Raw genomic sequence first — 21,756 nt, forward strand, 5'->3', positions numbered from 1 at the left:
ATTTTGGAAAACTTGTATCTCTCACTATGAACCTAATATATTTCCACTAATTAGAGAATTTTATGATGAGATTGGTGATGATATTAACAAGCATTGCTTATTTTATACTATAAATTAGTATGTGTTGATATTTGAATTATCTTCATAATTCAGTAACAAATATTTTTCAAAAGGGGCTTCCCTGACAGCTCAGTTGGTAAAGAATCTGCCTGCAGTGCAGGAGACCTGGGTTTGATCCCTGAGTTGGGAAGATCCCCTGGAGAAGGGAAAGGCTACCCATTCCAGTAGTTTGGCCTGGAGAATTCCATGGACTATACAGTTGAAAGAGTTATAAAGAGTCGGACACAACCGAGCAACTTTCACTTTCATTTTTCAAAAATCAAATAAATTTAAAATCATGCATAAAGGAAAGTTTAATTAAAATGGCAAGATAGAAGAATTATCATAGATTATGAAATATTTATGGATATGATTTCAGATTCTACCTAACAATTAAGCTTTAAAAATCTACCACTTATTGAGTATTGTAGTATATCAAAGAAGAATGTCCATAATTATCTGAAAAGACAATTAAATTATCCCTGCTTTACATATATATACACACACATATATATATATAGTGTATCTCTTATATCATATAAGATTAGATTGAATGTAGAAGCAGATATAGAAATTTAGCTACCTTTTCACTACTTTTTTAAAAAAAGACATTTTCCATTAAAATATATTATCTTAACATGTATAAGTTTCTTATGCTTAATTACTTATTTTTCATTTTTAAAAGGCATTTGTTTTTATTTGTAATATGGTAAATATGAGTATGGGGCTTCCCAGGTGGCTCAGTGGTAAAGAATCTGCCTGCTGACGCAGGAGACGCAAGTTTGATCTCTGGGTCAGAAAGATCCTCTGGAGGAGGAAATGGCGGCTCACTCCAATATTCTTGCTGGGATAATCCCATGGATAGAGGAACCTGGCAGGCTACAGTTCATGGGGTTGCAAAGAGTCAGACAGGACTGAGCAACTGAGAACAGCACAACAGCAAATATGGATGTACAGAGCCCACGGGGTTTGCCCAAAAAAGGTCTGGCCTTTGCCCTCAGCTTCTGGAGGTTTTTATTTGCTTGGAGGTCTTGGATTAAACAGGAAGTAAGGAAGTTATTTAAGTTGGGGATCTAGCCACATCTTATAGTAGGAGCTGGTTTTACAAGAAAGGCCAATAATGTGATTCATGGGTCACATGGTATCAGTCGACCTGGAGACTGAGATCAACCATTTGGGCAATCAATCAAGCAATCATGTATACATAATGGAGCCCCAATAAAAACTATGCACATGGGGCTCAGGCACGCTTCCCTGGTTGGCTGTAATCTACATGCATTTTCACATATACCCTGACCCCATGAAGAGAGAGCATGGAAGCTCTGCTGACGACTTGCCCTGTTTCTGCTCTATAAACTTTTTCCCAGTGAGAAACTGTGAGTATAACAGCCCTCAGTGAGTTCTGTGAGTCCTCCCAGTGAATTACTGAACCTCAAAGTTGCAACTGGTATCAGAAATCAGAGCAGGGTTAGAAATTGTGCCCCCCTAACTCTTCACATCCACATAGACAAAAATCTCAGTAATTTTTAAAAGTATAAATCTTCCTTAGACCAGAAAGTTTGATAATCATTAATACAGTTTTATATGTTTAAAATATCAAGGAGCATCTTCTCCCAATAACTAAAGCCCATAAGAGCTCAACAGGTGATTAGATACAAGATCAATGTTCAAACCTCAAGTTTTCTACATGCCAGCAATAATGAATTAAGCAATGTCATCATCATCATCACCATCATCCGACAAAAACTACGAAGTGCCTAGAAATAAATCAAAAAAGAAAGAAGTAAAACCTGAATAAAAAAAGAAGGTAAAAATGTATAGTAAAATCTGTTTATGGATCTATATAATATTTATCTAACTGGAAAGATGGAAAGACTATTATAGAGCTACCAGTTGTCTCTATATCAATCTATGAATTACACCCAATCCCAAAGTTTCAATGAAAGCTTTTGAAAGAAATATCAGAAGCTAATTCTAAATTTCCTCTGGAAGGCAAAAAGTACAGTATTATGCAAAGTAAAACATTTTGAAGCAGAAGAAAGTGAAATAATGGCCCTACTATGTATCATATCACACTGTAAATTTTTTGTGAATAAAAGAGTCGGCTGGTATTTCAGGTCTTTTCTTGCCTTTTGGATCTAACATTCTATAAATTCTGAAAATTAAAGCTATAAACTACTCTCTAACCTTTCTTTCTTCCTATCATTCCTGCAGAACTCAAGGGCCACATTTGTAACTGTGGGAGTGTTTACAAATTGGTTTCCATAATTCTTCCCATCTCTGAGTGCATGCTCCTTGGCAATTGGAGCCTAAAAGGCAATTTGCCTTTCTTCTCATCAAGACGCAGCGTCTACCTCTCTACCCTTGAAGCTGGGCCTGGTCTTGTGACTTGCTTTGTCCAATGGGACACTGGCAAATGTGATGCAGCTTGAAAAGTGCTTGCACTTGGGTGCTTTCTTCTCTTGCTGCTTTTGGAGTACAGCTGTCATATTAAGAAACCTGGGCCAACCTGCTAGATGTAAGGAACACATGTCTCAGCTGCCTCCATCACACCAGCCAATTCGAAGTCATGTGAATGAGGCCATCAGGAATATACCCTCCCGCTATCTGATCCCCAGCTAACCACAGCCAAGAGAGCCCAGAAAAGGTCAGCAAAGAACTGCCCTGTTGAGTCCACCGTCTAAATTGCCTACCAACAAAATCATGAGCAAATAAATGATAACAGCTTTAAGTCACTAAGTTTTGGGGTGGTCTATTGTGAACAGAAGCCATGTAAGAACCAGTTTCCTGCGAGCACCCTAAATAGCAGTCCCTTTTGAAAAAAATACTATTTGTTACAGTAGATTAATTCTGGCAAAAATAAAAAAATGTCAATTGACAATGAGACAAGGGGCTTCATTTGACCATTTAAGTGATGTGTATCTGTTGTCTATTTCTAGAGCTTACTATGGTTATTTAAAAAATAATATGTAGTATGCAAGTTTGTGATTGATTAATTTACTTGCAGATAATTTGTTCTGCCAGAATATAATCATATGTTTTCATTTAGGCACATGTCAAGAATTAAGGTATGTTTTAGTTCCTAAAAGTGCTGTAATAAATTTTGGCTTAACTCTTCTATCAGAACTTTGCTAGAAGAAGACAACCATACAATGAACTGAAAATTATGGGATTTAATTCTTCCACTTGTAAAACACATAAAAAACCCCAGAATGATTAGTCATACATATAAAAGTTTATATTTTCCCACATATATCTGTGAGGCATGAACACATTTTAAGAAGGGAAAGATAAACAAAACGCTTAGTGAACAGGTATAGAGAAAGAAGAGGGTGTGGTCATTCTTTAATACAGAAAGAATGATTTTGTTACAAGACCGCAAAGCACAGGGAACAAGATTCAGAAAACAGGTTTATATGTTGGCCCACACTCCTTGTGGGCAGGAAGGTTCACTTTTTAGTTCGCTGCTGTATACCTTGTATCTAGAGTGTCACTTGGCACATTGTAAGCACTCAATAAACACTGATTGAATGAATGGATGAATCAATCAGTGAATGAGTTGATGAATAAAAGTTGAGTTGAATGAATAAAGGATCTCTTGAGACAGTTCTTGTTCTAACAAGAAGCAATGTTTTTATGATTTATTTTCATTTGTCATGTGTCCCATTGGACAAATTACTCTGCTTTTTGAAACAGAGTAATTTTATAGTTTGAATTATTTTAACCTTAGAAAAAGATCACTTCATGAGAATTTGAGGTAGACTGAGCGTAGGGGTAGGGAGGTCATAGTCCTCTGAAACATAGGTAACACTGCTAGCTATCAAAGGTGTGAAACTACTCTTTCTTATTTCTTCTATAGGGTTCTGAATATTACTAAACAACATTCAAATTTGAAAATAAGTAATATATATTCATTGATAAAATCTGAGAAACATATAATTATATTGTTCTTACTTGGAGGTATTGGGGGCAGGAGAAGGGGATGACAGAGGATAAGATGGCTGGATGGCATCACTGACTCAATGGACATGAGTTTGGGTAAACTCCAGGACTTGGTGATGGACAGGGAGGACTGACGTGCTGCAATTCATGGGGTCACAAAGAGTCGGACACAACTGAGCAACTGAACTGAACTGAACTGAACTGAACTTACAGCGTCAGACTTTAACCACCAGACATATTCATAACTGAGCATCATTTCTGCTTTGGCCCAGCTGCTTAATTCTTTCTGGAGCTGTTAGTAATTGCCCTCTGCTTTCCTTAGTAGTGTATCAGAACCTTCCAACCTGGGTCAGGAGGGAGTTCATCTTCCAGTGTCATTTCTTTTTGCCTTACCATACTAAGGAACAAGAGGAACTAAAGAGCCTCTTGATGAGGGTGAAAGAGAGTGTAAAAGCTGGCTTAAAACTCAACATTCAAAAAACTAAGATCATAGTATCTGATCCCATCACTTCATGGCAAATAGAAGGGAAAAAGTGGAAATAGTGACAGATTTTATTTTTTTCTTGGGCTCCAAAATCACTGCAGATGGTGAGTGCAGCCATGAAACTAAATGACCCTTGTTCCTTGGAAGAAAAGCTATGACACACCTAGACAGCATATTAAAAAGCAGAGATGTTACTTCGCCAACAAAGGTTCATCTAGTCAAAGCTGTGGTTTTTCCAGTAGTCACTCATGGGTATGAGATTTGGACCACAAAGAAGGCTGAGTGCCGAAGAATTAATGCTTTCAAACTGTGGTGTTAGAGAAGACTCTTGAGAGTCCCTTGGACTGCAAGGAGATCAGACTAATCAATCCTAAAGAAAATCAACCCTGAATATTCATTTCAAGGACTGATACTAAAGTTGAAGCTCCAATACTTTGGCCACCTGAGGCAAAGAGCCGACTCGTTGGAAAAGACTCTGATCCTGAGAAAAATCGAAGGCAAAAGGAGAAGCAGGGGCAGAGTATGAGATGGTTAGATAGCATTACTGACTCAATGGACATGAATTTGAGCAAACTCTGGGAGATAGTGAGGGACAGGGAGGCTTGCTGCAAGCCATAGGGTTGCAAAGAATTGGACACGTCTTAGTGATTGCACAAGAACAACAATAATTATATAAGAAAGAAAGTTATAATTACCTGCAATGCCACATTTTGAGAATCAGTGTGATACAAAAAGTACTACTTCAATCTCTTGACACAAGCAGACCTAGATTGTATATACTGAGCACACACGCATGCACTGGTCTCAAGCATTTTCATATTTAGGTGTCCATGTCCAGAAGCTTTATCATTCCATGCTTCTGCTTCTATTACGATGCCTCTGCCCTTCTATTTTCCCTTCTGAGATTCCTTTCCTGGGCACTTGTTCCTCTGCCCACTGCCCTCTTCTCTCTATACTTTCTTTGGGTGCATCACTCTTAGAGTCTTAACGATGACCACTCTATAAGTCTGACTCCTGCCTCAAGCTTCAGCCCTGAAGCTGGTTTTCTGGAGTGCGCTGCCAAATGGATATTCCTTATATCCCCAAACACAACTAGCCCCTGAATCTTTCTTTCCTGAGGACTGCTAGCCTGAAACCTAGTAGTCCAGCAGTTGGTCTTCTTCCCTGAATGTTCCATGTTTGACCCATCACAGTGATCTGACTTTTTTTTTAACTGGACCTAGCAGTAACTGTTGTCCCTGTCTCTGGTCTTCATGCTTTAAAACCACCATGTACTCTGTTCAAGAAGGTGAACTTCTAGAGCCTTCAGCTGGGAATTTGTAGAGGTTTCCTATAATGGACACTGGGCAGGATAAAGTCAATGCCTAGAATGACTTTCAAGGCTCCTATGACCTGGTATTAGCCCTTCTTTCAAGCCCTATCCTTGTTACTTCCCACTTTACATTTTGTTGGTGACACAATCACACATATAAACATATGCAACCATGCACATGTGCATGCATGTGCACACATACACACACACACACGTGTGCATGCTGTTGTTCAGTCCCTCCATGCCTTAGGACGTGTGGTTCCCTCTGATGGAAATGTCTTCTCCACCATTCTTGCTAATGTCCATTCCTGTCTTCAGATTTAGCTCCAAGCTTGTCTTTTTCTCCAGGCTGTCCTTAAACCCAGGCTAAGTCATCTGATCATCCTCCTCTATGCTCACCATGTGATGTTGAAAGGACATGGGTGTCTGTATCCCCATCCTGACTGCCAGCTTGTCCAGGGATGAAAGTACATCACACACACAATGGTAGCTCCTCAACAGATATCTGTAACATTGAAGCAGATTCTTTTTGTTCACCCTCCACTACCCTCACTTGTTCAGGATTACAGGCATAGGTCTCGGCCTGGTCATCCTAAGAGCTTACATCAGTGTTCGCTATAAAAGGATGCGCCAAACAGGCATAACTACTTGACAGGTAAGAGGAGACAAGGGTTAAAATTAAAGGTTAGATGACTGGCACTTTCATAAAAGACGTATCTGTCAAAAAGTCCTCAAATCTCACTGAAATGTTCCTTATTATGATACTTGGTAGTTGTGAGAAAATGACTCCATTCTAGCACCCGAGAACCCACAAATATCTTCTATTTAAATATAGAAATAAACAGAAAAATTCATAGTGATAACCAGAGAATATAAAGGTGTTCATAAAGTCTGGAAATAGGTAATAGGACTTATTTTTTTGGTTATAGATTGAAGATGTCCTTGATGACGTGTGTTTACACCTGTTTGCAGACTTACCCTGCTTGCTTAAGGGGAACTCGGTAAAGCTACTACAGTATATATCAGCACCATCGAGAGAAACTGTCTTTGATTCACATTCTAAAACTGGACTTGCAGCACTACCAACTCACCCAAATCTAAGTTTGACAAATGCCATGTCAAAAAAATGTAGATATATGATTTTCTTAAGGAACCGAAGCTCCTGAAATAAGGTAAGGAAACTTGCAATATGTCAGCAGCCTTTCTTGCTTCTATGGCATGCATATTACACAGGGTTTGGAGGTAGCCCTCCAAAATATTAGCTGAAAGCTTTCTCGCAAAGCAAATCTTTCCCACATCCTTCCCTGCAGTTCCTCTTTAAGAGGTGTCAGCATGGCTGAAAGAATGAAGTGGCTGCACATTGTTTGGCGTGCTATTATGTGCTTAACATTTCCATAACAAAAGTGCCACTCGACTTCTCCCCGATTAATGCAGCTGGAGGGCTCTTGTCGTCCTTTAATAAAACATTGTTGAAATCATTTATTTAGAGCCCCTGGTTACTAGTGGGAGAATGACCATCTTTGTGCCAAAATATAGTGTATACAGTCCACTATTTTGTAGTAGATCATTCTGTTATTTAAGAAATTGATTAAATGGATGCCTTAGAAGGTATTTATGCTAATAGCACATTACTTATGTCATTCAAATAGTCAAGGGTGAAGCTTTTCAACTGTCCAGCAGAAGCAATCTCTCCAATAGAATACAGTAACTTCTGACTTTACTTAACTCACAAGGCTGCTAGACCCACTGGAAGCCCAAGCCTCCTGGAACTGTTCCTGGGCCATGGGCATTGTAACAAGATGCTTCCCAACAACCTTGCTTGGGGAGCTGGGAGAGACCAGGTCAACTGACCCTGTTTCCGAAGGTCCTTGGCGTAAGATGTCAGAAACCAAATCATGTGTGCTTTTCTTTTTTATGGGATCAAAAAGGGTCACATGAGGAAGTTGGAGAACTTCCACTGTTGAAACCTGTGAGCTAATCACGCAAAGGCAAAGTTGAAAGTGGGAAGATTTTCAGTGCTGAGTCTGCAGTCTTGGAAAGTTCTCAGGGCACATTCCTCTGCTTTCATTTTATATAACACAGCATTGCTGGGAGGAATCGGGGTGCAAATGCTGAAGTGGTGAGGAAGGAACCTCCCACTCTACATGGTTTCTCATGACTCTTCAATCCAGAGAGACCACTGGTTCTAAGTTGTCTTCACCCTTGTGGACTCCCCTGGGAGAGCCGCAGTGCACCCCAGACGTGTCAGAGCATGGTGGTCCCTGAAGTGTGTGGTTTCCTTCGTTATGGACATTTGTCAGGACCCTGCCCACGCTAAGGGATATCCTGCTACTTAGTGCAAGAATTTAGTTCCCTCTGGCCATTTCCCACTTGACACACGTGTATTGCCTGCGTACATTGCTAGATATTGTTGAAAATAAACAGAGACCTTATGTTATATCCATTGTGGTCATACACAAAAGCGTTGCCGTGTGCTTGGGTGAGCAGTGAAGCCTGAACCTCCTTCCATTTACTGTATGGTCACTGTCAGCTCAATGAACTGCCCCCTTGTTCTCCACCATTGTCCCACACTCCCTTAAACATTTGTCACTGAAGTGCCTCCAAAGACAAATCAACTGTCACGGAGAATGCAAACCTGCTAACAGGGAAATGGGAGAGGCCGGGAGGACACAGATTTTCCATGAACTCCAAAAAGCAGTTGCTCTCACCCTGGAAGACTTCTGTTAGAAGTCGGGTGCTTTTTAACACTACCCTGGAAAAGCCAAGGCTCCCTTGCCTTCAGTAATGGTACTTCCAGGCATTCTCCATGAGACATTTGGCCTTCTCAAATGTCCAAAATTCCAAAGGCTCCCCTGAGAGCGTGAGATATTACAGATGTCAACATCTGTAAAAATCTTTTCTGCCCAGGAGCAGATGGCAACCTATAATCCAGGAACCTAACATCTCTGCAACCTGTTCTGGAATTCACTAGGTCTGCAGAGGGCTGAGGGGGGCTCCTAGGCTCCAGTGTAGAACTGTTTAAATTAAAATGGACCACCGATCAATGTTCACTTTCTCCAAAGAAGAAAGCAAAAAGCCTCGAGTCCTCGTGCTCCCCAAGAGCGAGTTGTGTTGATTTACTCCAGGCAGATGCTTTTGACAGGACCCTGTAAAATCAAGTCGTGAGTTTATTGTAGCAGTTAATTATCAGGCCTTTTCTAGTGCTAATGCCTTTTACTTCGTACTGGGGAAAACTGGGCCTTTTACTGGGACAAAGACTTAACTTTTAGTCAAGAATGTGTTAAAATAACAGGAGGAGATGATTTAAATATATTTAAGGACAAATGCAGAAGCATTTGCTAACTCTTGGTTTTGTAAAGAAAGCTGATTTCATTTACAAGTCTCTTGGAATACTCTTTGTTCACTTACCAAAGAAACAACGCTTTCAGCTTTATTTTAACAATATGTTTACTCAACCATTCAGGTGACCCGGTTCTAGCCACACACCACTCTCCTGGGCTGACCTGACACCACAACTATCTCAGGCTTTCTAATGCCATGCATATATGAATCTTGGTTTTAGATGCACTAAGAAATGCCTCGAAGCCCAGCGAGATAGAGGCAAAAGAAACTTCCAATGTAGGGGTGGGAGTGAGTGGGAGGAAGTTGGAAGGGGGCATAGCTTTGTTAATTACTTCAGGCAGCAGAGAAATCTGGTTATGTTTTCTCAGCACATGTTAATATCATATAAAGAGACACGAGATCTTGCTAATCTGTCGACCCCTCAGACAAAGTTTATTTGTGGTGACTTTTAAACTCCTGACTTGCCTTCCAATCACCGAGTTTAAAATGAAAAGCTTTAAATAAACACCAGGAATAGAAGATAAATAAACTTTTTTTCCCCCTTGCAAGTGCCTAGCTTGGCGAGGTTCAGACTCAAATCCCCAGAGGACAGAGCGCTCTCTTTTGTGTTAATGTTTAAAAGATTTTCCAATGCCGGAGTTTATTCCTACTGCAAACATTTCTATTTACAAGGTCAAGTGTATCAGCACTCGACACAGCTTAAGAGTGTAATTATTTATCTAAGGGCGTTTGAGTGTAGATCAGTAGCTCTGGCAGGAACCCAGCCTTCAGCCCACTGCTAAACAACTCCTCACAACAATATTACAAGTTCTGGTAATTGTTCCTCTCCCCAGTATGTTTACTTTTGCCCGCCTGAATGTTTTGTAACAAAATTTTGTACTTTTTCACCCAAAGTGTGAAAATGACTTTGAAGTTGAATCTCCCAGGTTTCCTAAGATCTATTGGTAACAGATGTTATTGGCATGTTTGATTATAGGAGGACAAGGACTTCTAGTAGCCAGAGAGGAGACTCCAGAGGGTGGGGGTGAGGAGGGGGGGTCCCAGTGGAAAGGAGGGAGGGTAAAGAGATGTGTGGGTTAGCCCCAAACTATGCCAAGCCTCTCCACAAATGTAAATACCAATGGAGACCAGTCAAATTATATCTTTTTAGCTGCCTCATTTACAGATGTTTAATTGTTCATTAAATTGAAGGCAGAAATAATAGCCCTCATTTCTAGTCTTGTACTGTATTTTAATTTCAGTTGATGGTTGATAGATTCCCAGTGGCCCCTCCACCCTGCTTCTCACCCATTATTGGGTTAACCACAATGTGACTCTGGAAAGTAACTACACCATATTCATTATTTAAAACTCTTTACTGATGTACACATTTTAATAAAATCAAATAACCAAAAAAAAAAAAATTACACAAAGCCACAGTTACTTAAAACATAGGATTTTTTTTTTAAGTCTATAAAAATACAATGTTTAAGGCAGTTTGGAAATGCATTTATACATTTCTACAATGTTCATAAATTCTCTTGAAAATAAGAATGTTAACTTCAAATCTATAAAATACACTGTACATTTTTAAACTGTTCTAGATAGAGCAAACTTCACAATTGATGGTGGTTCTGGATCCCTGGTGACAAATGGATTCTTTACATTTCAGGCAAGAAAGGTGTACCATGGATGTGGATTTAAAATTTTTAATTTCTTTTTAAAAAATAAATTATTTCTGAAGCATACAATTTATAAAAATTCTATATACAAAATACAGCAACTGGTAACAAATCCCAGTTTTAATACATTTTATATACGAAGTACCAGGGGTGAGCGCCCTGATAAAAGCAGAGGCAATATATGTTCTCTGCATATTTGTACATACAATTTCTTGGTGTAAAGAACAAAAATGACAACAAAACAAACATCATAAAGAGGCTTTCATAAATGGCAGTGCAGAGCTCTTTTAAATAAAAACTTGCATTGTTCAACACCACTAGCAACTCTCTAGATAGCATTTTTGGATCCTTAATCCTAAGCAATGTGCTAAGAGATTTGAGTGGTGGCAATGAAATTAAAGTCAAGGGCTCAAAACTATCCAAACTCAGGAAAATTAACCCTTCTCATGCCCGCCACCTCCCCCCCCCCCTCCCTTACAAAACCAATTCTGGGCGCGGAAACCAAGAGTAAACGAGAATCAATTACGATTGCAATGTCCTCACTGGCCACAATAAAAGTCGATACCAGCACCCCCCCCCCCAGAAAAAATACTAATAAACAGTCCCTATGCAAATATAAATCCTTCTTCAAAACTCCCGCTCTAAACCCAGTCCCTTGAAACTCTTAAGGCCCCACTGGTCATCATCCTCTCTTCGGAGTCCAGGACTACGGTTCTGTCCCCCTGCCAGGCCCGTTTCATCCCAGGGGTCTGGAGCTAGGCCGGCTTCTGCGGGGAGTTTCTGGAGCCTGGAATGGGGGCAGGGAAGGATGTCCAAAAACTCCTGCTCCGGAGAGGAGGCAAGAATCGTGAGACAAGTCGAGGGCGGGAGATCAGCTAGGCAGAAGCCACCTTTAGAAAACGTTTTGGAAAAAAATCCCCGACCACCCCTCTGTCCCCGAGCCACAGGTGCCCCGTCGCCGACCCTCCCGTGGCCGACGGCGGGGGGCGCGAAGGCTAAAAGAGCAGCGGGAGCAGCAAGATGGAGGCGAACAGGGTCCAGGCGCTTCGGGGTGCCGAGCGGCAGCCGCCGCCGCTGCTCCTGCGCCCGGGCCCGTAGGGCAAGTCCCCGCGGCCGCCTGCCGCAGCAGCGCCGCCGCCCGGGCGCGGCGGGTGCGGGACCCCGTCATCGTCGTCCAGCGGCTGCTCGCCGCCCGTGCCCCCGGTGCGCTGCTCGTCGTCGTACTCCTCGTCGTAGTAGTCGTCCAGGCCCCCGTCCGAGCCGCTGCTGCCCGGGCCATTGCCCAGCTCGGCGCCGAAGCATAGGCGGGCCATGTTTTCCTTTACCGACTCGCAGATGGGCCGCTCCAGGCCGTCGCACACGCAGTCGTTGAGCAGTGCCGCCTTGGGCATGGCCAGCATGTCCTCGATGACCGTGCGGCACTCGTCGGTGCAGCGCAGCCCGTTGAAGAGCTTGCCGCAGTAGGTCAGGTAGCGGCTGAGCGCCAGGTTGCAGCGGCTGTCGCGGTCACAGCGCCTCCGGGCCTCAGTGCAGCCCAAAACCCCGCCCGCGCCCGCGCCGGGGCCGCCTGCGCCGCCGCCGCTCGTCCGGGGCAGGCACGGCTCAATGGCGCGCTTGGTGGACTTGCAGTTCTCGTCCTGCGCACAGTCACAGTCCTCCAAGGCGGGCCCGCGACGCGTGTGGTTGAGCTGAATGAGGGCCGAGATGCAGTGGCTCGGGCAGCGCCAGCGCGAAGAGAAGGAGGCGGCCGAGGCCGGGAAGGCTGCAGCTGCGGCGGCGGCCCCCGGCACGTCGCTCCCGCCGCGCTGCGCCAGCACCGGCGCGCACGCCTCGGCGTACTGGTTGTAGGCGTAGCTGCACTCCGGCTCCCCCTGGCACTGCAGCAGCGCCTGCCAGCAGATGAGGCGGCGGCCGTGCGCCAGCCCCGAGCCCCGCGGCGCCGAGCCCAGCAGCTGCAGCAGCGCCATCAGGCACAGCCAGGCGCCCGGCACGGTTCCCCTGCGGGCCCCGCCGCCGCCGCCCAGCAGCCCTGTGACCATCGCGGGCAGCGGCGGCCGCCGGGCGAGGAGCGGAAAGGAGACGAGGAGCGGGGAGCGGCGGACGCAGAGCCGGCGGAAAAGTTTGCCCCAGTCCTGCCAACTTCTTGCATGAGTGTTTTCATAAATCCATGCGCGCCGCCGGCTGTTGCCCCACTGCTTGCAGAAGGTCGGCTCTCGCTTGGGCTGCGGGGTCTTCCTAGAAGTGCACGGCCGTGGAGAGCCCCTCCGGTCGGCCCCCGGCAGTGGCGGGAGGCGTTCACTGCCGCCCTCGGAGGTTGCTGGCCGCGGGGCCGCGGCGGGGCTGCGGGACCGCGCGGCGCCGCGGGTGCATTTTGCTTTGCCCCTGCAGATCCGTTGTGCGGCCGCGGCGGCTCCTTCCTCCCGGACTCAGTGCCGCGCCGCCGCCGCGGGTTCTCGCATCGCGCCGCTTCCTGGCTCGCGTCCGGGCGCTGCCCGCCTTCCCGCGGCCCGGCCGCCCGCGTCCCCTCCCCCTCCGCCCGCGGCGACCCCGGCCTCGGCTTCGGGGAGCTCTTTCCGGGCGGCACGGTGAAAACGGGAAACTCAGCGCGGCGGGAGAGCAGCGGCTCCCGGGCTTCCCTCGGCGGCGGCTTCTCGGGTGACAAGGAGCCCGGGGAGCGGATCCGCTGAGCCCGGCTGCAGACTCGCTCGCTGCGAGGCTTTAAATACAAAAGTGGGCCGGGAGCCCCCGCGTGGTGCCGCGGTGCCCCCTCATTATGCATGCATGGAAAAGCAAACAAACAAAAACATTAGCAACGCTCCTCCGGCTCGCCGAGCCCCGGCCCCGCGCGCTCCGAGCCTGCCCGCTTTCTCCTTTCTCCACTCTCTTTCGCCCTTTGCTCGGCCCCCTTTCCCGGCTTTTCGAGATGCTATTGGTCCCGCCTGTTGTTGTTGAAACTTTTTTTTTTTTTTTTACGAGCCGCTGGAGTGGGGTTGCGGAGTGGGGGAGGGCGGGGAGGGTGGTGGGCAGCTCACATTCAGGCATTCAGGGCTTGAAAGGAACGGCTTAAGGAGCCTGACAGAGGCCCGGGAGCTCCTCCTACTCTTAAGGAGGCTCGGATGTGGAGCCCTTGCCCGCGCACGGAACCAGCGGGCCGGGCTCAGGGGCAGCTGTTTGCATCCGGCTTGGCCACGGTCCTTTTTGTTTGGTTCTTCTTTTTTTTCCTTTCTTCTTCTTCTGTTTTATTTATTTATTTGGTACTTTTATTAATTCTGCCTGGCCCTCATCTGTGCTTTCGACTGAATTCAAAATTCAGTTTGTTTTCCGAGTTCCCCATCTTTGCCGGATCATCACGGCGGGGAGGAGAGAACCCAGAGAATTTAATGTGGAACTCTGAAACTTAAAAAAAAAAAAAAAAAAAAAAAATCCAGACACACACAAGAAAGAGGCAAATGCTTTAGCTAGGGGGATATCAATATTCACCACCCTTTTCAGCCCCCACTCAGCACCCTGGTTCCCATTTACCGATCTGGCAGGTATGGCCCTGGAGCCAGGCATTGTTGTCATTTTCAAGACAGAAATCCAATAAGTCAAATTAATTTTTTTTTTAAGAAGGAAAGTTTCTAACGGACGGTGATGAAAAAAAAACAATACATTAAAAATATTTAGGGATGTTGCGCAGTACCTTCTTGCCGCAGTCAGAACATAAGAGGAAGGGGATAGCTTGGCATCCTCCAAGGTTTCTATTCAAGCGTATGTTTCAGTCTCCCTCGGTTTAAGGGAAACCGCCGCCTACAGCAGCCTCTGCGATCCAGGCGCGGGAGTTTGCAAACTACCTTAACTGCAGCGCAACGCAGCCTTCGACCACCAGAGGCACCGGGCGTCTGCAGCCTGTCAAAAACTGGCGCTTTTTTCCTCCCCTTTCCGTGGAGAGACTATCAACTCCATCTGTCACAAAACTTCAAGCTAAATCTCCTCTGGTGAAGCCGAGGCAGCCGGGGCTCCAGTACACACAGCGTTCGGCTGTCCACCTCTCCCCAGGGTCCCGGTGAGTTGGAAATGGCAAAAGTTAGAATAGAGACACAGCGTCTGCAGACTTATCAGGCTGCAGAAAGCCTCCTGTTCCTGCGGAGCCTGCTGCATTCCTCAGAGGCTCAGTGTCTGCATTAGGAAGCTGCATTTCAGCAATTCCCCAAAACAAAACGAACCCAAATAAACCTTAAAAAGCCAGGGTGAAGTAAGACAGACCTCGTTGCTCTGACTTGAATAATGGAGAACGCACAAACAACAATAACAATCTATATTTAAATATATTAAGTCTGCAACTGGATGGCCCATTGGAACAACCACTTCCCAGATTCTAGGGCATTTTTTGTTTGTTTTTATTTTGTTTTGGTTATTTGGAATTGTAATATCCGTCCTGCCGGGAGGGCTTGGACAAGTCACACTCCCTTGACTTGGACCTTTCACATGTAAGGTACAAGGCCAGATTGGACCCTTGAAGAAGTCTTTTCACGTTTAATGCGCTGTGACTTTAGGCTCATAAGAACAAGGTCGGCAGTCAGCTGCATTTTAAACTGATGTTTGGTTTGTTGAGCTCCTTTGGAATAGTGGGTCTCAAACCTTAGTGAGCTTGAGACTCGCCTGGTGGCCTAGTTTAAAGCCACACTGCTGGGTCCTCTCCTGGAGTTCCTTATGCAGTAGGACTGGGGTGGGGGTGGGGAGCAAGACTCTGCATGTCTAACAAATTCTCAGGGAAACCTGCTGCTGCCTGTTGGGAACCAACGTTTGAGAACACCCTTTCTAGAGGTCCACATGTTTTGTTGTTTTTTTTTTGTAAAAGTAGCCCCCATCCTGGCCTTGATAGAGCTCAGTGGGATTTCAGAAAGGCAAAGAGCTTTGAGAACTTTGGGGGAATCACCTCAGCACCTCTGCCTCATGGCATTTCAGGCCAGCATGGCTTTCAGCAGCTGGAAAGACCAAACTTTTGAAAAGGAGGCTATGATGATGAGATAGAAGGAGGAATGAGCCCCCTCCCCCATCGGCCCCAGAGACTGAGTACCACCTTGCCTCACATCCAGGTTTTCATTGATAGCCACAGCCACCAGACCTCCAAGCCCTGTCTCATCACCCCCACACTAATCCCCATATCACTCTGTACATCCCTTAAGCTGACTTAAGCTTAAGTCATGATTCCCATCTTGAGCTTTTACCCCCACACCCCACCCCCTCAAATCCCACTTCAACTGGAGTCTCAATTTGTTCCTAGCAAAATCTTGCATATTCCCAAGCTGCTTTCTGAGCTGAGTCTCCACCTTCTTGCTCTAATTAAAACCAGCTGGAACATACAGAATAGGAGAAAATATTTGCAAACCCCATATCTGATAAAGGATTAATATGCAAAATATAACAGGAACTCATACCATTCAATAACAAAAAAATAAACAATTTGATTAAAAAATGGAGAGAGAACTCGAATAGACATTTTTCTAAAGATGACATACAAATGGCCAACAAATACATGAAAAGATGCTCAGTGTCACTAATGATTGGGCAAATGCAAATCATACCACAAAAGCTATCCCCTGACACTTGTTAGAATGGCTCTCCTCAAAAAGACAAGAGATAAAAACTGCTGGTGAGAATATAGAGGAGAGGGAACCCTCATGCACTGTTACTGGGAATATAAACTTGTGCAGCCATTATGGAAACCAGAATGGAGGTTCCTCAAAAAATTAAAAATACAACTGCCATATGATCCAGCAATTGCACTTTGGAATACTTTATCCAAAGGAGATGAAATCAGTATCTTGAAAAGATATCTGCACTCCCATAGTCATTTTCTTTACTATGGAGAGGAGAATTCCCACAAGGGTGATAGCTGGGCAGTGGGTGGTATGGTGTGTTGTTTCTGTGTCTGGTGTTCAGCCTGAATTCACTGGGGTTGGCCAGATTGGTGGTTGGAAAGGAAAACTGGGACTTCAATTTGTGAGGAAAGCTGGAACCAGTCAGGGTGAACTGGAACTAGTGTTTTCCTCATCACTTCCAGTCTTGGTACCTCAGGGGGTAACTTGTAGGGGACGGTGGTGCCTTCAAACCTGGAGCTGATACGCACTTTGTCCAGGACTCAGAGAAGCTCAAGTAAGAGAGTGGCGGGAGCTTGGGAAGCTCAGGTCAGGTGCTGACCCATCCCAACCAAGGGGAGATTTAAATCAGCAAGGAAGGATGCCACCTGCCACAGAGTCTATAAAAACTGTGGTGCTGCTGCTTCACTTCCTTCTTCCAAATCTGGTGCAAAATTCCCCTCATGGCTGACACCAACAGGGAACCGTGTGGGGGGAGGAATTCTGGGAACATAGCTCCATGTCAGCTCAGCAGACATGGTATAAAACCATTCCTGGTGCATTTGGGCATTCAGGCTTAATTTCCTCAGGGGTACATTTCCTCATGGTTTCAGCATCTGACTCACTGGTTTGTCTCCAGTCTACTCTTCACGACAAACCTGACCTCTGAGTTCCTTGACTTCTTCACATAAATGCAACAGCTCTGAACTGTATCCTGCTGCTGCTGCTGCTAAGTCACTTCAGTCGTGTCCGACTCTGTGTGACCCTATAGACGGCAGCCTACCAGGCTCCTCCGTCCTTGGGATTCTCCAGGCAAGAACACTGGAGTGGGTTGCCATTGCCTTCTCCAATGCATGAAAGTGAAAAGTGAAATCGAAGTCGCTCAGTTGTGTCTGACTATTCGCGACCCCATGGACTGCAGCCTACCAGGCTCCTCCATCCATGGGAGTTTCCAGGCAAGAGTACTGGAGTGGGTTGCCATTGCCTTCTCTGGGAACTGTATCCTGCTGCTGCTGCTGCTGAGTCACTTCAGTCGTGTCCGACTCTGTGCAACCCCATAGACGGCAGCCCACCAGACTCCCCCGTCCCTGGGATTCTCCAGGCAAGAACACTGGAGTGGGTTGCCATTTCCTTCTCCAAGAACTGTATCCTAGGCCTAACCATTACCGTAACTGTGTCACCTTGAAAGTTTCCAGTTCCAAATCTGTAATTGGAATGTCATTTCGCTGGCTACCAACTCCTGTCTTTCCAGTCTGGCTCAGTGTTGTCACTTCTCACCTGCTCAAAATGTTCTTTGTAATTACTTCTGCTGCTTTCTTAATTCACTTTCTACTGTATCATGCCCATCCACTTGCAATAGGCTATATTTCATTTTATCTTAACAAAATAAACCCTTCCTAGACCACAACTCCCCACTCAGTAACTACCCCATTTCTATTAAAACTTCTTGTAAAGGTTGCTTTTACTCACTTGCTCTGCTCTCTCCTCAATTCACTATAATCAAGATTCATCCCAGTATTTTTCTCATCAAGGATGACTGAAATCTTGCTCTATCCAACGATCACTTCTCAGTCCTCATTCTATCTGACATTTCAGTACCACATGACATGATGATAACCCTTCTCTTCAAAGTACTTTTTTGTTTGGCTTCTGAGACTCTGCATTCTCCTGTTTCCCACTGTACTGGCTGGGGGGCTCCTTCTCTCTCGAAACTCACTCCTTAGGTAATCTCATCCAGTGCCGAAATGCCGAGTTACATCCCTTGATTTGATCATTTCAATCCCAGTCTTCCTCTGATTCCCATGTATATTTATTCACTTGGTTGCTTAATGAGCATCACAAACTTAGCTTGCTCCAGGAGCACTTCTGTTTTTCCATCCCCAAAACATGTTTGCTGCTTGGTCTTTCTATGGCTTGTATTCTCCAAAATTCATCTCCATCAATGTCCTCCATCCTTTTATGTCTGTGCTACTTATATCAAGATGCAGAGTCTAATTTCTTTTCCCTTAAATCTTGGGCAGACATTAATGACTTTGACCAATGTAATGCAATATTGGTGACTGACATTCTGGGACCATCCAATGAGGGCACCAAAAAACCCTGCAGCTTCTACCTGGGCCTCTCAGAATGCTTGCTCTGGAGAAGCCAGTTACTGTGTAGGAAATCTGACTACTTTCAGACCACCATGCTGTGAAGAAGGCCAGGCTTGCCATGTAGAGAAGATGCATGGAGAGACAAAGAGATGACTGGGGAGCTCCCAGCTTTTTCAGCCATGTGAGTGAGAAGGTACAAGATGTGTGGGTTAAAAGGCCATCTTGGATATCTAGCCCTGTGGAATCTTTAGATGACTCTAGCCACAGCTGCCATGTGATGGAAAGCATATAAGAGAAATCCCAGCCCAAGGTCATTAGTAGGATAAGGGGAGGTAAAGCAGCCAGATACAAAATTTAAGGAAGTGTTCACTTTCATAGTGATGCTGCAGGGACTTTGAGAGAGTGACCCTTACATCCTGTACACTAGACACTTCATTCACCTCAAGTTCCGATCTTGCCCCATGAATGGACCGTGCAGCTTACCCTGGTCAACCCAAAGAATCATAAGAAAAAACCCAAGATGTTGTTTCAAGCCACTAAATTTTGAGGTAGTTTGTCATTCACCAATAGTTAATCATATATACACTTGCCATCATACTCAATTGCTTGGGTCAAAGATTTACCTGGATTCTTCCCTTTTCTTTACATCCCACATCCAATTGATGACCCATCAAAGGCAGTCAATAAAATATTTGATGGGTTTAATGTGTGAAAATCAGAAACTTATTGCTTGTCTTCTAAATTAGCCAACTTCAGAACTTCTAAACCACCTATACTATAGAAAAGAGAACAGAGACCCAGAAAAGTTAAAAGAATCAGTTCTGAAGTCTTGAAATACAAAATGATATTCCCAGAGTGCTGTGTGGTTCAGTGTAAGAAAAAAAGGTTCAATGTTAAGCATCACCTACCTGTTGGTGCTTAGCAATATGGCAGAGAGAAGGCCATGAGAAGCAGAACTCTGCCCTTTCAGGGACTTAGCAATATGTCATTGGGGAGTGTCTAGGATGCTTACCTCTTAGCTGAAGGCTTAAGTCATAGGTCCCCACTCACCTGTTTTAATTTATTTTTGTTTTTATAAGTAGAGAATGTGAATACTTGGTAGCAGACATCCAGTAGAAACCAACAACATCTACTCTAGAATTCTATATGCTACCTTACATCCTGAATGTCTACCCCTTTCTTCCTAAAAGTCTTCTTTGTCTCTCTCCATTGCTTTCTTAAAGAATGAATTCTTGGGAACAAAATAGGATGGGAATCTCATATGGATGGGAATCCCATTCATGCACAATAAAGTTGGATTATTCCCACAGCTGAAGATGTGGGGCCTTCTCCAAAACTTCATCTTTCCTTTTAACCCCCTCAAAGACCATCTTATTGACCGTCTTATTGATTTCATTTAAGAAAAAGTCTCTCTCATCCAACCTTTCTGTATTCCCATTACCCTGGCTTCTTAGAAATTTTCACCATTGCTGACCACTAGGTGTTTCCTAACTCTTTCTCTAAATCAGAGGTTCTTAACCAGGGAAGTGTCTCAGAATCACTTGGGAGGTTTCTTAAAAATACATATACCCATATAAGTTCTATTACACTTGAATTCTTCCCTAAGGGCCCAGGAGTGTGTATTTTGAGAAAAAAAAATTACAAAGGTTTATTTCTGGTCAAATAACCCTGCAAGTGGTTCCCAGATGTGGGAATTTCGTAGATCGGTTCACTTTTAAAAAAATTGGATTGTCTTTGAAAAAAAGATACCAACTTTTGAATTCTGTCAGATATTAACAAATAAAAAAATCCTTATTACCAGTTTTTAACCTTAGTGTTTTATTAAATAAAGACAACTTTGAAACCCCCAAAGCAGTGTGGGAATAACTTGAGAATGAAAGTGAAAAAGTGAAGTTGCTCAGTCGAATATTCTTGAGAATAGAAGCTTTTAAATTGAATGCATTTAGATTTTTAAAAAGCTTAATACATTGTTCTATATTTTCTTATTTTACCAGAAAGTTATGACACAAGGGAAACTTCAGAAGTTTTTGCGACTTCAGTCAGCATTTTGGAATCACTACTCTAAAGTAATCTTCCATGCTGCTGCTAAGTCTGACCAAATCACTACTCCACTTAAAGACTTCCAGTACTTCTTTGGGCTTCCCTGGTAGCTCAGGCAGTAAAGAATCTGCCTGCAATGTGGGAGATCTGGGTTTGATCCCTGGGTTGGGAAGGTCCCCTGGAAGAGGGCATGGCAACTCTTTCCAGTATGCTTGCCTGGAGAATCCCCATGAACAGAGGAGCCTGGTGGGCTACAGTCTGTGGGGTCACAGAGAGTTGGACATGGGCAACTAAACACAGAACTGCAACTCTAGGAAAATGCCCAAGGTCATTACTATCACTACAATTAGTAATAGTTTGGAGAAATATATTTGTGTATATTTGTGCAAAAGATATAAAACATTTAGGAATAAATTTTATAAGGAAGACTTTGGATGCATGAGTAGTTATAAGATATTACAATGAGAATGAAAATAAGACCTGAATATATAGATAAGGTATTCAAAAAATAAAATGCTAATTTTTCTAAATAATATATAAATTTAATGCAATTCCAGTTGAAATCTCAACAGGGTTTTTCTTAGAACTGGATGAAATTATATTAAAATTCATATAGGATAGTTGATTACAAATACCTAAGAAAATTACAAAACTCAAATGAGAGGTATCATAATGTTGCAGGAAGGGGGACCCCTTCCAGGGCCCCAAACTGGGATCTTGTCTAACACTTGGAAATGAATTGTCCGAGGAGACACGTGTGCTGACAAAGCAAGAGATTTTATTGGGAAAGGGCACCCGGGTGGAGAGCAGTAGGGTAAGGGAACCCAGGAGAATTGCTCTGCCACATGGCTCACAGTCTCAGGTTTTATGGTGATGGGATTAGTTTCCAGGTTGTCTTTGGCCAATCAGTCTAATTCAGAGTATTTCCTGGTGGCACACGCAT

At 44.2% G+C, this 21,756-nt stretch overlaps 1 protein-coding gene across 1 annotated transcript; it reads right to left on the minus strand.

The window, feature by feature from the left end:
• Positions 1 to 11,583: 11,583 nt before the first annotated feature.
• On the minus strand, positions 11,584 to 12,890 carry GAS1 (growth arrest specific 1). The gene has a single exon (XM_055578981.1). It carries the CDS (start codon positions 12,877 to 12,879, stop codon positions 11,836 to 11,838), a length of 1,044 nt encoding a protein of 347 aa, XP_055434956.1. The 5' UTR covers positions 12,880 to 12,890; the 3' UTR covers positions 11,584 to 11,835.
• Between the last annotated feature and the right edge of the window lie 8,866 nt (positions 12,891 to 21,756).

This window comes from Bubalus kerabau, chromosome 4 (genome assembly GCF_029407905.1).
Source record: "Bubalus kerabau isolate K-KA32 ecotype Philippines breed swamp buffalo chromosome 4, PCC_UOA_SB_1v2, whole genome shotgun sequence".
In the NCBI taxonomy this organism is placed as follows: Eukaryota; Metazoa; Chordata; class Mammalia; order Artiodactyla; family Bovidae; genus Bubalus; species Bubalus kerabau.